The sequence below is a fragment of the Arctopsyche grandis genome, chromosome 6 (assembly GCF_051622035.1).
Source record: "Arctopsyche grandis isolate Sample6627 chromosome 6, ASM5162203v2, whole genome shotgun sequence".
Classification (NCBI taxonomy): Eukaryota; Metazoa; Arthropoda; class Insecta; order Trichoptera; family Hydropsychidae; genus Arctopsyche; species Arctopsyche grandis.
Window position 1 is genome coordinate 27,158,892 of NC_135360.1, and position 16,584 is coordinate 27,175,475.

The 16,584-nt window shown below is 32.4% G+C and overlaps 3 protein-coding genes across 3 annotated transcripts in view; 1 reads left to right on the plus strand and 2 right to left on the minus strand.

Moving 5' to 3' along the window:
• LOC143912669 (adipokinetic hormone/corazonin-related peptide receptor variant I-like) overlaps positions 1-16,584 on the plus strand; it is an 82,650-nt gene that overhangs the window by 23,759 nt on the left and 42,307 nt on the right. The window lies entirely within an intron of this gene.
• LOC143913734 (alpha-(1,3)-fucosyltransferase C-like) lies at positions 868-2,010 on the minus strand. Its single transcript, XM_077433713.1, has one exon. It carries the CDS (start codon positions 2,008-2,010, stop codon positions 868-870), a length of 1,143 nt encoding a protein of 380 aa, XP_077289839.1.
• LOC143913736 (alpha-(1,3)-fucosyltransferase C-like) lies at positions 10,324-11,617 on the minus strand. Its single transcript, XM_077433715.1, is given in 3 exon segments — positions 10,324-10,819; positions 10,892-11,107; positions 11,559-11,617. Coding segments are annotated over 3 exon segments (771 nt in total).

The following is a 16,584-nucleotide window of genomic DNA, read 5'->3' on the forward strand; positions in this document are numbered from 1 at the left end:
TATTATATATTTAAACATACATTGCTCTCGCATTAAAAGTTATAACATTTAATGATTAATCAGTCTTCTATTGAGTTTGTCGCTTAGAAAAATATTTTAAATTTATATAATTGATAACCTATATTGTACATATGTATACATAAACATTCGAATGAACGTTATAAATCTAAATTTCATTGAATCTATTTAATACATGTGTTTGCAAAAATGAGAACATGTTAGATTGGTCTATTGATTATTTAATGTGCTTATAATATAATATTGTAACGAAGCGTTTTACACGCGCGTGCACTGCTCTCGCGATGGGAGAACAGATGGCGGAAAGCGTCGTCCTTCCAGGGTCGTGTTATAGGGAAACGTTGGCCAACCTGGGATACAGTTTAAATAGTCGGGGAGGTTCCTGAATGCTGGCTCGTCTCGTCGATAACAGCTTCCACGTGGTCGCGACAGCTGGCTCTCCGGTCCTCTGGTCGGTCCTCTCATGGCTAACGTTTCTCCAGAAACTGCGTGAGGAATACAGGGGACGTTGTGCTGGAACTCAGGGGAGGGAGTGCTGATGCACTTGACCTCACAGCGGTTCTTCAGCAAGATGGCGGACCTCTGGGGTCCGTTCGCGATGGGAACGGACGCGGGGGGAGGTCGCGGGGAACACGTCTGTCCCCAGTGGTGGTCGGGATGCAAGAGATCGACTCTCGAATCTCGTGTGCTTTTACCGCCCGTTTTATGTGTTGCCACCCGAAATAAAAGCAAGTGCGGCCCGATGGGACAGCGGGGAGAACGTCACGTTACAATATGTATATATATATGGCACATTAACACAACGGCTACTTTATAAAATAAATTTTTTTATAATTTTTATGACTTTTACTATCGACATATGGGCTTAGATGAAGATCCATGCCACCATTCACGAATGTTATATGCTTTTGAGCGTATATTTCGATCATGTAAAATTTCGCACAGCTTGCAAAAAGGATTATAGCCATCTACAACTTGATAATAGTCCTTCCACCAGAAATATTCAGCATAGTATTTTGGATTTTGTATAATTTTTTTAATCATATGAGCCATTTGTTTTGGAGATGTACCACTGGCGTCAAGATAGGAATGTGGTGGTAGAAACTTAGTATAATTGGCACCTCCGAGTACTATTGGTACCACGTTGTTTACAAGAGCGTTTGATACCTTTTCAGTGACGTAATCTTGACAGTTTGAGTTTTCAAACGCCAGATAGAAATAGTAATCTGTACGTAGCATGTCAAAGCAGTGATGTTCATCGTTCCTAGGACATCTGAAAGGTCCACAGCTTCCGTAGATGTCCACTTGGATATATTTTTGAAGTTCTTCTACATAACTCTCCCTTCCGTTATTGCTTCGGCAGTTCGACACGAACCAAGCGACCGCTTTTTTCTTTAGTTTGCTGACTTCAATGTATTTTATTAGTTTTGAGAAATCGGGGGTCATCCATTTGGGGTTATCAGAAGGTGCTACATAAGAACCGTCGACGTTAGAGATCGAAAAGTAGTTCGTGATAACGTCAGAGTCTAATCTGTGAGTCATGGTGAAGTTAAAGAAGCCGTTCAAACTTGATTTGACAGGTCTGTTCTGTGGTGACTCTTGAGAAAGGTAAACGTACCTTTGGTGTCCGGATCTAGATGAAGGAGAGTCTATATTGAAAATAGAATTGTATTCAGGACCGTGGAACACTATGGCGTCGTACTTGTCTATGGGTAACCATCCTGGATATGCTGTCGTGAAGCAATCGTAAACTCGGCACTTGTACTTGAAGAAAGGATCGTTTCCCAGTCCGAAATTGTAATCTTTGACACCGAAAAAACTGTTCCAGAACAGGATAATCTTAGTGTCTTGCTTTATTTCACTTTTTAAGTTATTTTTGATATAATTTGGGTTGATTTTCTCGGTCCACTTCACGAAATATAGCATGATTGTGATGGTGAATACTATTAAAAATATAAAGTATTTAAAAGTTATCTCTGTGTTAATGTTCATCATGAACTGCGAATGAACAACGGAACACGTGTATTATGAACGACAAATCGTTGACGAACTAAAGGCAGGTAGGTAAACTCGTGTACCAAATACATCGACATCAGACGAAAAGGCGCGACTATCGAATGACTACGATCTTCGTAGTAAGATAATTATCGTTATTTGGTTTGATTTCGACCACTGTCTCTTTACGTCCTGTTTTCGTCAGCAAGCAGAAGGTTGTCATCAGCCAAACGCACAGAACAAATTTTAAACTTGATCAAAATTTATGTAAAGTTATCCTTATATCGAAGACTAGAAACTAAACGGACGCGTGCTCGCGAATCGGCGGTGGCCTTAATACTGAAGACGATTGGGGCATCAATCAGTGATACCCAAAGTTGTGGTCTGCGGACCAGTACCGGTCTGTGGATCTTATGATGCTGGTCCAAAGCTGGTTAAAAGTGATTTGATTTTTGATCTGATTTTGAAATTTTAAAAATATTTACAGCTTTTATCTAAATATATACGACACTCCTATTAGTATATTTGTTTGAAATATAAGCAGTCCAAACTGTCGTGTGTTTTATGTCGAAACAGGTCACCTTGGTCTCCATATGTACATATATCTCATTAAATTCGTAATTTTTTTCGATATTTTTTGTGTTCAGATTAAAGTTATATGTATATTTACCCAAGGAATCTCTCAAGGACTTTTATTACCGGAATTCGGAATTAATTACAGGATGGCTAATTGTATTTAATTACCGGAAACTATTTTATCGGGAATTAAGTACGTATACAGGCATATAATTGCATTAAAATGGCGTATCGTGGATTATGTTGTCTGGAATTTGTTTATTTTCAATATTAAATGTAGCTACATATGTATTTCAAACTTGAAATGTAAATATATAATTTGGTACCATTATCCAAAATGTCTTTTATATTTTCATTTATTAAGACTTAAGTAATACTGTTTATTAAGAAAATAATTAAACCTCATAAAAGTTCTAAAAAAATATAATAATTATAATAACAATTGATTTAATTTTTATTTTAAAAAAGCCTTAACAAAAAAATCTTATTACTGCTAGTAATACGGTAATTAGTCAATAAATTCATATGAAATTGGCTTATATTACATATTTAAAATTCATATAAAAAGATCCCTGTCCCGATCCCTGGTATTTGGAAAAATTTTCTACTGGTCCGTCAAACTAAGAAGTTTGGGAAGCACTGGATTTTATGTAAATCCAAAACACTCCAATGGCAATGACTCGAGATGGTTTTTCCGTGTCATATTCGTCAAGTTTGCCCATCTCGTTTCCTCTTTTAATCTATCATTGTTTCCCTTGTTGTATACAATATGTATGTAACTAGTTTTAACTACTATTAGTTTGCATACATACATATATGCAGATATATTTATAGTCTCACAATAGTTGAAGTTCCATTGAAACTAAAAAAATTACATAGATGCCTGAAAATAATTTGAATCCGGTTTTCTCGTCAAATTGTCCATACATCAAAATATTCAAAATTGATATAATATGTATATATGTACATACGTAGTATAAATGTTTTACCATTTCTCGATAGAATTTATTTTTATCTATTGTCGGAAATTGAACAGTGTCGTGGCTTTGACTGTTTTATGGACTTGCGTGGGAGAATCAGCTGTTGGATTGTATTTTTATCGTATTCTGTCAAAATTTTCATTGTTTTGTTTTCATCGGGGGAAATTTGCGAAAAAATCAAATATGTATTGAAAGCATGCACATAAATGTACAATATTATACGTTCTAAACGCGGGATACATAATTACACGATAAAATTTAGATAGTGATAAAAACAATAACACTATTAAGTATGCATACATATAGTTCTATATATATATATATATATATATATATATATATATATATATATATATATATATATATATATATATATATACATATACGGGTATATGTATTTATTTTATTTGATTGAAATTGGCACACATACAGAATAAAATATAAAAAAGAAGTAGTACAGCGAGACAAAAAATATACAAATATAAAAGAAAATATTATATTCCATGTACAGCAGCGGTTTCCAAACTTAATGCTACTGCGCCTCCCTAAAAAAAAAATTTTTTTTCCGCGCCTCCCTACCTACTATTTTTTAATAGATATAATAATAGACACGTTTTAAATAATAAACCTTTATTTAATAAAAGTACTGAACACTACAATACACAGAATAATAAAAAGGTTTTGCTAGGTTTTAACTATGGTTGCCATACGTCCCGTATATACGGGACATGTCCCATATTTCACTACTCGGTCCCGTATTAAAATTTGTCCCGTTTTCTCCCTAAACTTTTCTCCAAAAACAGACTGTCGATTTCTTTAACACTGCATTGATAAGTGGTCCCAATCATTCAAAAAATTTAGTGCTTTCGATTGGATGACTCTCAAGAAAGTTCCTGAATGGGGGGAAATAGAACGAACCGTTCAATATTTGCAAGTAAGGAACATCGATGTTGGAAACAATGAGCTTCTATTCAACCAGTTCGTATATTTAAAAGATTATTTAAATAAAAATAATACCAACGAAAAGTGGGAGACAACGCTGAAATTGAGTATGGAAGAGAAATGGCTGAAGTTTTTTAGAGATACCAAGCATATTGAACAGAAGTCATGTTTAATAAAACTATGTGAGTATATATTTGCCATTCCAGCCCACAATGCCAATGTGGAGAGAATATTTTCCCTGATGTCAACACAATGGTCGGACGAAAGAAATAAGCTGGCAGTTGAGACAGTTGAGGCAATTATGGTTTGCCAGTATAATTTTAAAATGACTTGCGCCCAATTTTATCAGCATGTAAAAGAGGAAAACGATTTAATTAAAAAAGTTAAATCATCGTTAAAACACGATTGGTCTAAAAAAGACTAATTTTTTAAAATAAACTATTACCTACCTACTTTTTCATATTTTATTTATGTAGCACTTAAATGTCCCGTATCAATGCTTGACAATTATGGCAACTATAACATAAATTTATACGAACGCGTATATTTATTTTTATATTAAATTACTAATTAAACTACATCTAACACATCAAAATTTAATGCGAAGGATGTTGTTGTTTATCAAATCTTGGGGGCAATATGGAGAGTGCCACTCGTAACTCCTCTTCGACTATTAAACTGGCTTGATATTTGGTTTTCATTGCAGCTAGTGCCGAAAAGCCCGTTTCGCATAAATAAGACGTTACAAACGGTAGAAGTACTTACATACATTGCTTTGCAATACAAAGATTCATACTCTCCACTAAGATCTTCCGAAATTTAATTATGGTTTCATTTTGAAACTTTTGTTTTAGTGAGCTATCGCATGATAATTCTATCAATTTTTCTTTTTCGGTGGTTGTCAGCTCGAATTCTTCTTCTTCATTGTAGTTAAATGGATTCTGTATCCACAAAAACTTTGAGAAATCAAGGTCTTTGAAATAATTGGAAAAATGCAGCACTAAACCATCCAAATGGTCGATAAAAAGATTTTTACTTGCTTCAATATTGACTGTGGCCCAGAAATCTTTGAACAGTGAAAACATATCCAACTCATTCTTTTGTTAATTCGATTTCCATAACTTCAACTTTTTAATGAAAGCTTTTACTTTGTCTTTTTGAACAAGTGGATGTATTTGTGATCCCTGCATTGATTTATTTAAACCGCACAATTTTCCAAAAACTTCAACCAAATAGGCAATTTTTACAATAAAATTATCGTTCGTCCACAAATGTGCCTCTTCGTGTTGGTTTTCTTCGAGAAAGGTTGCTATTTCTTCTTTGAGTTCAAACACCCTTTGAATCAATTTTGCACGGGATAGCCAGCGAACTTCACAATAATACAAAAGTGAGGTATAATTAGCTTCCATAGGACATTGCTCTCAAAGGACTGTTCTTAATGTAGTTTATAATTTTTATAACTTTTGTAAAAATGCTGTTCAGTTCCTCGCTCATATTTTTTGACACTAGAGCTGCTCTGTGAAGCATACAGTGCGTCCAGATAGCATGTGGTGCATTCTTTTTGACCAATGCTTGAAGACCTGCTTTGTGGACATTGAGTGAGCTCCGTCGGTACACAGTTCAACGCAATTATTCCACTTTATGTCGGTTTCTTCAAAAAAAACTGTCTTTTATATTAAAAATTTCAATGGATGTGCTCTTCCCAAGAATGGTTTTGCAAAATAATATATCTTTTAATATATTATTATCCGCGACATATCGACCATATGCAATTAAATAGGCATTTTTAGCTAAAACAGAGCGTTTGCAAATGCGCAATTTTTAAAATCTTCCTCTCCGGATAATTTTTTATAGGAATTAAATGTATATATATATATAAAAAAAATGAAAGAAAAATAAACATTCATACATTGAATTTTTACTGTTAAGCTACGATATGAAGTTTTATTTATTTGTTGATATTATGATATGAAAATTATTTTTTATTAAAAAGTTTTGGCGCCTCCCCTGGCAATAGTCCGCGCCTCTCCAGGGAGGCGCGCCTCCCAGTTTGGAAACCGCTGATGTACAGTGATCATCAAATGGTAATATAATGCAATCAAAAAAGAAAAATTACAAAAACATGTTAAAATTAATAAACAATGAATAACAATGAAGGTGAAGAAGCAAATCAACCACAGAGATTTCTACATCTGGTGAATCGGGTAATAATGTTAAAATTAATTTCGTTCAAAACAGATGTGTCAACGATACCATTAGCAATCTTGTATAAAAGTAACAAGTCAGAAACCTTTCTGCGATGAGGAAAACTAGCGATCTTGAAAAAAGAGAGTCTGTCATTATCAGTTGGCAGCAATCTTACAAGATCTTACAAGTTTTCTTATGGGATAAAAAAAGCGCAGAAAACGCTTCTGAATTGTCTCTAAACGATCTACATATATGGGTTCGTGTCGAGTTATTTCCAATTAATTATGTCAATAGATTTTAATAGTGTATTTGAGAGTTCTTGAAGAACGCTGTATTTAAAACGGTCTTTTAAGAGACAAGGCAATATAATATTAAAAAAAAATGAAGAATAAATCAACATTCGCAGTCAATCGTTATACCTAATTATTCACACATCAGTCATTTGTAGTTTGTAAATGATACGATCATTTTGGACTAAACAAAGACTTTCAGCCTTTGTATGGTCTGAAATAATAAAAAAAAATTAATTGCATTGTCAAATTAAAGAATAAAATTTATATATGCATATATAAATTTACATAATATATGTATCGAATATCGATATATTACATATACGTATGATGATTTTCAATAAGAATAAAAAGCGTTAATGGCATTTATTAAAATTGTTGGTCACTTGTTCTCGTTCTATATCTATAAATACGAACACGTTGTGCGTATTATACATATCAACAATGTATGCATATATGTACGTGATAATTTTTATCATATTATGCAGTGGTGTAGTGCTAAACAAAAAAGAACCAGGGCGGTGTTTAATTTTTACCAGCCCCCCCATGCTTTTATCGTTACTAATAAAATATGTATCCCAATTGGTAGTTCAAATATTACATATAGGTATCTAAAAATCAAATTAACAAATATTCTTACTTGTTAAAATTATGATGTTTTTTTTTATATTTTATAAAAACTTCTATACTGCATCCTCTTCAACATATTTGATTTGGCAAAGCCACGTTTGTGTGTCAACAGCTGCTCGATGTGTTCTCAACTATTTTTTGCACGTAGAGTTTTGGGTCCCAAATCGTAATTGGTGGAACATGCAGTTTGATAAACATTAGGTTTATGTTTAATCAATAATCTGGATCAAGTGTCTGTCCCAATTAAGTTCATACAGCCAAAACCTCGTTCACATTCTGCATAAATACATGGCACAGTTTTTAAACACTTTATTATTGGATACAAGTCTGATATAATGAATAACACCGTCCATTATTGTCTACGTAATCTCTAAACGCATGAAGTGTTTTGGGATAGCAACTTGAAAATCGTCTGCATTGCGATTTTAATTTGCTATCGCCGTAATCTGGAGGAATATCTGCCGGCCAATTATTTTGATTTAGCATCTTACCTTTATTTAAGTCGAGTTCCCTTATTTCATCACGTATTGTCAATAGTTCAAAGAATGTTTTGGGTGGATTTAGATAAAAAAAGCCCATAAATTTCATCAAAACGTCTTTTAAGTCGTCTTTTAGGTTTTGAATATGCTTACATTACTATTCCGATGTAGTCACTAAATGTTAGAAAGAGAGTGTGCTCACAATATTTGGTATACAAAATTTTGTATGAAATATAAGCCAAAATATTTTATAATTGTATTCGAAAAACAATTTTCATATTAACCAAAGTGCTAAGGCGACAATCTGGCCCGACTTCACCACTGATCATATGTATGTATATACATACATACATACATACATATGTAGCTGTTAGCAATGATACTAAAAATAAATTCATCGCTGCCATACATACATACATATGTTTTATCAAAATATTGAATATCGATAGGAATAAAACTAGTAAATATTTAAATATCAAACGTACGTACGAAATAGAAAATCTTTTTAACTTTCAAATATCACAGCGATTTATATTATGTGTAAATATATGTATAATAAAAATAATAATTTATTTATTTATTCTAAACAGACCATTGTGGCATAACAGGAATTCCTAAAGCGCCACAATGGTCAAAAAATATAACACAAAAAAAAACAAAATAACAATTAAACATAAACATAAATACATCCATACATAAACATAAAAAATAGCATTTAATAATAACAGATAAAGTAAAAATATCAAATAAAATATAAATATAATAATAAATATTTACATACATATGTACATATATATGCACATACAACTGTATAAATAAAAATTGAGATCATTTTAAAATGCCAATGAGAAATGAAGCGATGATCAATTTCAACGAAGACTAGCGTATTATCACAACACAAGTTTTTGACTAATTTCATCTTCAGTTTGTAAAAATTCATATGCAAATCTTAAGGGGGTATTCTAGTCTAGAAATTTGAAGAAATCGATTTTTTTTTCTTTCATATTTTCAAAGCTTAAGCCTTTAAGAATTTGTCTTTAAGAGGATTTTTCAAAATTCAAATTATTTTCGGAGATATAGCTGCTTTAGTGACGTGCCATCTGACCGGCACGTTAACCCGAAACTTTAAACGCGTTTTTCTCGAAAATACTTTTTTCGAGACGGTTGACATGATATCTCAAGTTCTACTGGAGTGAGTGAAATTTGTTGTGAGCCTTCTCCATACATTCCTCTATCGCATGAACTAGAACTTTGACAAAATTCTAATTTTTACTATTTTTAAAAAATTCGGAAAAGTCAAAAAAACTGGTAAAAAATAGACTTTTTATTTCAAACAGCCACTATTTTGCGAAAAAAATTTTGTTTGACTTTTCCGTAGTTCATGCTATAGCAGCATTTGTTTGAATTAAGAATTAATTTGTTTTTTTGGTTTTGGAATACTAGGAGGGTTGGAATCGTGTCGACCAGGGAGCACCATTTTTTTGAGACCCCTCACTTCATCAGCCTGTAACTTTTTGAATTCAAGCATTCAAACTTCAAACATTAATAAATATTTGGTAAAATAATGGCTACGCAAAATATTTTTTGTTTTTTTTTATTGCACCTGAAAAAATACCTAAAATTCATGCCTCTAGACTAGAATACCCCCTTAATCCCAACTTAAATGACGAAATATTGTTATCCGACTAGATTTTTACTTTAAGTATCAATATCAATCTTAAAGTTTTGGTTGATCTTGATAAGTCTTGTACATATGTAAAAATGGGGAAAAAAAGTGAGCAACGGAAACTTTTATCTGAAAATACAGAACGTATGAAAATATGTATGTATGTATGTACATACATATGTACTTATATCGAGGATGTTGTTCACTCGCCAGTGCACAGGGGAGTGAAAGGGTTGGGCGATTATTGGTCACAAAGTGCTCGCCGAAAAATCACTAAAATCTCTATAACGGAACATCTGGCAGGAAAAAAGTCTAACTATCATAATAAAGAGAACTCGAGTGCCAAATATTCCGTATTCACGATTTTCATGACAAAAATTGTCTTTTGGGCGATCGCAATGTGACTAATAATAATTAATCCAATTACCGAGTGGAAATATGTACGTTATTAAACGATAAGAATATTTATAAATAACTAGTTCACATCGAATACATATATAATATATTATACATATATGTATGTAGTATTGTATCGTAAATAAATACGTTTTGATTAATTTTTATTGACATATCTGATTAGATGGATTACCGTGCCACCATTCGTGAATATCGTAGGATTTGGATGGTACACTTCGGTCGTGTAATATTTCACACAACTTGCAAAAATCGGGATAAGATCGGTCAACTTTGTAGTAGTTTTTCCACCAGAAATATTTTGCGTAACTTTCAGGATTATCGATCAGATGCTGAAGTAAACGAGCGAGCTATTTTGCCGAAGTAACACTAGCGTCTACGTAGGAATGTGGTGGTAGAAATTTACTATAATTAGCACCTCCGAGTACCACAGGAACTACGTTGTTTATGAGACCATTTGAAACCTTTTCTGTGACGTAATCTTTGCAATTTGAATTTTCAAACGAGAGATAGAAGTAGTAGTCCGTACGCAACAAATCGAAGCAGTGTCGTTCATTGCTCCGAGGACATTTGAACGGTCCACAGCCTCCATAAATATCCACTTGTATATAGTTTCGAAGTTCCTCTACATAACTTTCCCTTCTGTTTTTACTTCCGCAGTTCGACACGAATCAAGCGCAAGGCTTTTTCTTTTGCTTGTTGACTTTAATATACTTTTCTAGTTTTGAGAAATCAGGGACGGTCCAGTTAGGGTTTTCTTGAGGTGCTGTGTAATTCCCCTCGTGATCGAATATTGCGTAGTAGCTTAAAACAATATCTGAGTCCAATCTGTAAGTCATGGTGAAGTTGAAGAAGCCGTTCAAACGTGATTTGACAGGTCTGTTTTGGGGTGACTCTAGTGAAAAGTAAACATATATTTGGTGTTCGGATCTAAATGAAGGATGGTCTTTTTTCACTATACACTATAGCGTCGTACTGGTCTATGGGTAAACATCTTCGGTCCGCGACCCTTAAACAATCGTAAACTGGGCACTTGTTCTTAATGAAGGGATCGTTTCCTAGACCGAAATTGTAATCTTCGACGCCAAAGAAACTGTTCCAGAACAAGATAATCTTACTGCTTCCATTCGTTTTGATACAGTTCGATCCATTGAACCGTGTTGGGTAGTAGTTCAGTAGTAAGAGGACGAAGATTATAAAAATGAATAGATATTTTAGGTTATTTGATTTTAATATATTAGTAAGCATATTGAAATGCGAATGAACAGTGAAATACGTGTATTATGAACGACAAAATTTTAACGAACTAAAAGTAGGTAGATTTGAATTCGACACATGCGCAAATCGATAAACCATAATTGATAAGATATTAGTTACTCACAATTGATAAGATAAGATATTATAACAGCGACTGTTCAATGTTGGTTGCAGGGTCGGCATATTGCATCGCCCCCCATTTTTATTTTTAAATATTTTTATATTTTAAATTTTTTTTTTACAAAAGATGCCAAAAAAATAAATTATACACTAATTCAGAAAATTTTATTTTTATCCAACCTCAAGCTTAAATTACACAATATGCTTTTTTTGATTTTGAAGTAACGAGACGCTTTAAAAAATTATTGTCGTTGAAACTCGATCTTTGCGGCCATTTATCTGGGTGATCCGACTGTGATAAAATGATATTTATATTGATAAATTTAGCGTTTTCAATAACTTTATTTATTTCTTCATTCGAATTTTTACCAGTATTGTTATTAAACTGGTTGAATTTTCATCCGAATCTCCGCGATCGGCGCTATCTTTTTTTACGCACTTTGATAGTGATCCGGCATATTTTTTATCTTTATTTAATTTAGCTCTCTTTTTTGGTCTGATTGAACAACCAACAAATGCTATGTATAGATTTCCGATATGATTTATAAAAAATGTTTTATTTTGTTAGATGAGTTAAATAAAAATAATCAAAAAGAGAAAAAATTAAAAAATAATAAAAATAACGAAGAAAGAAAGAAAAGAAAAAAATTCCAGTATCGGAGTCTCTCCAACTGTACGTTTTGAGATATCTTGCAAGCGAAAAGCGAAAAAGAACAATTTTTACGATAATAAATTTTGACTCAATAAGTTTATATTTTCGGGAATAATTCTGTGAATCGGCACGTGGCATTCAATCTGTTAAATACTGTGCATACATTTAAAATACATTTGTGTATACGAATATGATATAAATTTACATGTATTGTAAGATCCCGAAATTTAACTTATTTATGAAATCTTTTAAAAAAATAACTTTTTTGCAAAATATATACACGAATAATATTCGAATAGTTGATGAAATATTCGAATAACGAATGGCTGAAAAATTAGACGAATAATTTGAATACTCAAATATTTAATTGGGATTCCGAATCAGAATTTTCCAATTTATCTGATTTCATTGTTGAAACCGTTACTGATCAAATTGGCAAAACCATCATACTTATTTGTCACCACAATTTGAATATGATTTCAAATGTATAATCTATAAATTTATATATGCGCAAGTTTAATACCGTAGGTATAGGTGTGTTTTAAGGCATCATGGTAAAATATAATTTTTATACAATTAATAATAAAAATAAATCATTAATAAAGTCAAAGAATACAAACAGTCATACATAAATATATACATGCACGTTTATTATGTACAATTGTAATTTATGCGAATACATGTTGAATCTCGTACTTGTAACAAACATTTTTATAATACCAGACATATGAACATAAATTTATTAATAAAATTTCTTTCAGCCGATTGTAACACATACATATATGATATTTAATTTAATCAATTTTGCAATTTTCCGCGAATTCATCAAATATACAATTTAAATTATCGAATCGGTCAAACAAATCGAAGGGTGTAATTACCATATTTAAATTTCCATAATACATATGTATAAGGAAAATAGTGGCTACATCTGTCGCTTTGTGGAAATTCTACCTATGTGATATTATTTTCATTTCCGCACATAGCGTACATATTTACATGACTGGAAAATATTTTCGTTTTTTATTTCTTAAAAACTGGTTTGAAAAATGCTGGAAACTGGTTTGAAATTTTTTTTTTTACAAAAAGACTGCTCAAAATTGATAAAAATAAATCATTATGAATACAATAATATTTTTCGACAGTAATTTATATATTTTTAGATGGCGTTTGATTTAAGCGCTAGACGTATTTCAGTATTCTGTAAAAATACAATATTTTTGATCTTTTCAAATAAATTTTATATTCATTTGAACAAGAAAAGTGACTGAGATAAATTTCTATGTACAATTGATAAAATAAAATTCATGAAATTAATTAAGTCCCATCCACGCTCTTCGACCGTGGTTTTGTTGTAAATATATTTTTTTAAATTAACTAAAATTATTTTAAAACATTTATCAATATGAGTCTCATCTTTTTTAAAAACTTAGTTAAACATACATTATGTGATGAAAAAAATCGGGAAAAAACATGTGAAAAAAAACGGGAAAAAACCTTTTAATAATAATATTCATAACTACGATTTTACTGACGTCAAAGTAAAGCTATCCCGTCTTCAATGCATCACTCCGCGAGTGTGACAATAATCGCGCCACGCCTACTCGCACTGAAATGTACTGACCATTCAGGGCTGTACCACAAACACACGGCGGATGGCCCACGACAGCAAATATATCTATACCTATATATAAAATTGAATGTCTGTGGAACGGTAACGGGAATTGCACGCGTTATTGTGGCATTGTAACGCATGCTGGGTTCAGCTAGTAGCATAATACAATATGTATAAACGAAAATATTTAATTTTCAATTGAAAGAGTAGTTTAATAGTTACATTATAGTCTGTATGTAGATACATTTGTATTATTAATTTCGTATGTACATACAAATTGTAAAATTCATCTACCCAATTCCACATGTGCACATAATTGTCGCAATTCGGATCAACGGAATAAATAATTTAAAATTTAATTATTTTTTTTGGAAAAAAAATGCCGCGTCTTTTTCCACGATATACGATTCCAAAGGGAGATAGAGAGACGGAGCATGGTTAATGAGTACTTCGTAAATACTCACCAAGCTCCGTCTTTTTCCACGATATACGATTCCAAAGGGAGATAGAGAGACGGAGCATGGTTAATGAGTACTTCGTAAACACTCACCAAGCTCCCTCTCTTTTCACTATTTACGATTACAAGGGGAGAAAGAGAGACGGAACATGGTGTTAACAGCGAGTACTTCGACACACGCACGCACGTACCTACTCACGAACGCACGCATTATACAATTATTATATAAGATTTGTCTTGAATGATTTCATTTGTATGTAGTACGTGCATAGAAATACAATACGGGGGTTTTCAAAATGGGCTCTATGCAGAGAAGTGTTATACAATAGAAGGCATCAAAAGTGTCGACAGTTGAAGCGTGGCTGTAGCCACACTTAATTTTTTTCCGCCGCAGTCGTGTTCCGTGTATGGGGCTGGTCATATCTCTGATAAACATTGTTCATATTACTGGCAAGATGGGGAAGTGCATCATTAAAAGTTGCACAATGCATTCAAATACACACAACAAACAACATGGAATACATTTTCATAGGTAAGTTGATCATTTAAGTAACATATTATTCAATTAAAATCGTAATTTGACAAGTTGCATGTTGTGTCTTGCGACCGCCGGCGATTGCATACAATTTCAGGGGTGGCACCAGAGAAATGTAAAAATAATTTTAAAATAAATGTAAAAACATTTCTCTGGGTAGCACCGAATACTCAATTATATTCATAACCAATTCACTCAATAAATTTAATTAATAAGTCACCAACTCAATAAGTTTAATTAATGTAAACATCGTTAATTTTATAATATACATATTTTAGTTGAAAATATACATTACACGCTAATTTTAGAGTTCCTAAGGACAGCCAATTACGAGAAAAGTGGGTAAACATAATCCGCAAATGGAGAAGAGAAACCGATTGGCTACCAACGCCCAACACCATTATATGCTCAAACCATTTTAGAGCTGAAGATGTTTTAACTTTATCGAAATGTGTCAGGTTAAAAAAATATGCAATTCCAATATCGGAGGTAAGATTTAATTATTATTTTCTGTGTATTGTATTTCGGTGTTATATAAAAGGTGAATTAATCTTTTTTTTATTTAAAGAGGGAAAATAATCAAGACCCACAATCAGCAATGGACATCGAATCTACTTTTACAACAGACGAAGAAATACAGGAAATATTAGAGACACCCCGAAAACATCTAAGAAAAACTTATAAGATAATAATAAACTTCAGAAAATCGTCTAAGAAGGTTAAAAGTGTTGCATACTGTAAATAAGCGATTAATTGAAAAAAAAAAACACTTGAAATTATTATCAAGGACATGAAAGAAAAGCGTTTTCTTACAGAAGAAGAAGAAAGTCACTTAGTCAACAATAAAAAAGCTTGTTATATACTTAATCAGTTTCAGAAATTTCGTAATAAAAAAATTCCTGGGGAATTAAAAAAATTTGCTTTAACTTTAAACTATTATTCACCAGCTGCATACAAATATGTAAGGAATGCTTTTACTAATCGATTGCCACATCCTCGAACACTAGCTAAATGGTTTTCTAAAATCAAGGGCGAGCCGGGATTTACTTATGAAGCATTTAAAGCTTTAGAAATAAAAACAGCATCAGAAAGTAATATTATTTGCAATTTAGTCATAGACGAAATGGCGATACGCCAACAAAAACTTTTTGACGGAAAGAAATATCATGGTTTCGTGGATATAGGTTTTGGTGTTTCTGATGACTGCGAACGATTAGCATCTTCTGCATTAGTATTTTTATTAGTGGGCATTAATCAAGCTTGGAAATTACCAATTGCGTATTTTCTTTTAAACGGTATTGACGCAAATAAACTTTCTAGCCTAATAACTGTCGCACTCCAAAAATGTTCGCAAGTAAATGTAAGAGTAGTTTCTTTAACTTGCGATGGCTGTGCTACCAATATTGCGGCAATGAAAATTCTAGGTTGTAAGTTAGATGATCCAGAAAATTTACAACCATATTTTAAGCACCCTACTGACAACTTTGATGTTGTTTTAATGCTAGATGCGTGTCATATGTTAAAGTTAATAAGAAATAACTTTGAGTCACAAAAAGTATTTTTAGATCGTTACGAAAAAAAAATTGAATGGAAATATCTACAACAACTTCAAGATTACCAAAATTCGGAGGGTTTACGATTGGGCAATAAGATAAATTCAAAACATTTAAATTTCAGGCGGCAAGTGATGAAGGTTTCGTTGGCATCTCAATTGATGAGTAGTAGTGTGGCTCTGTCATTGAAGTTTTGCCAAGAAAATGTTCCTTCATTT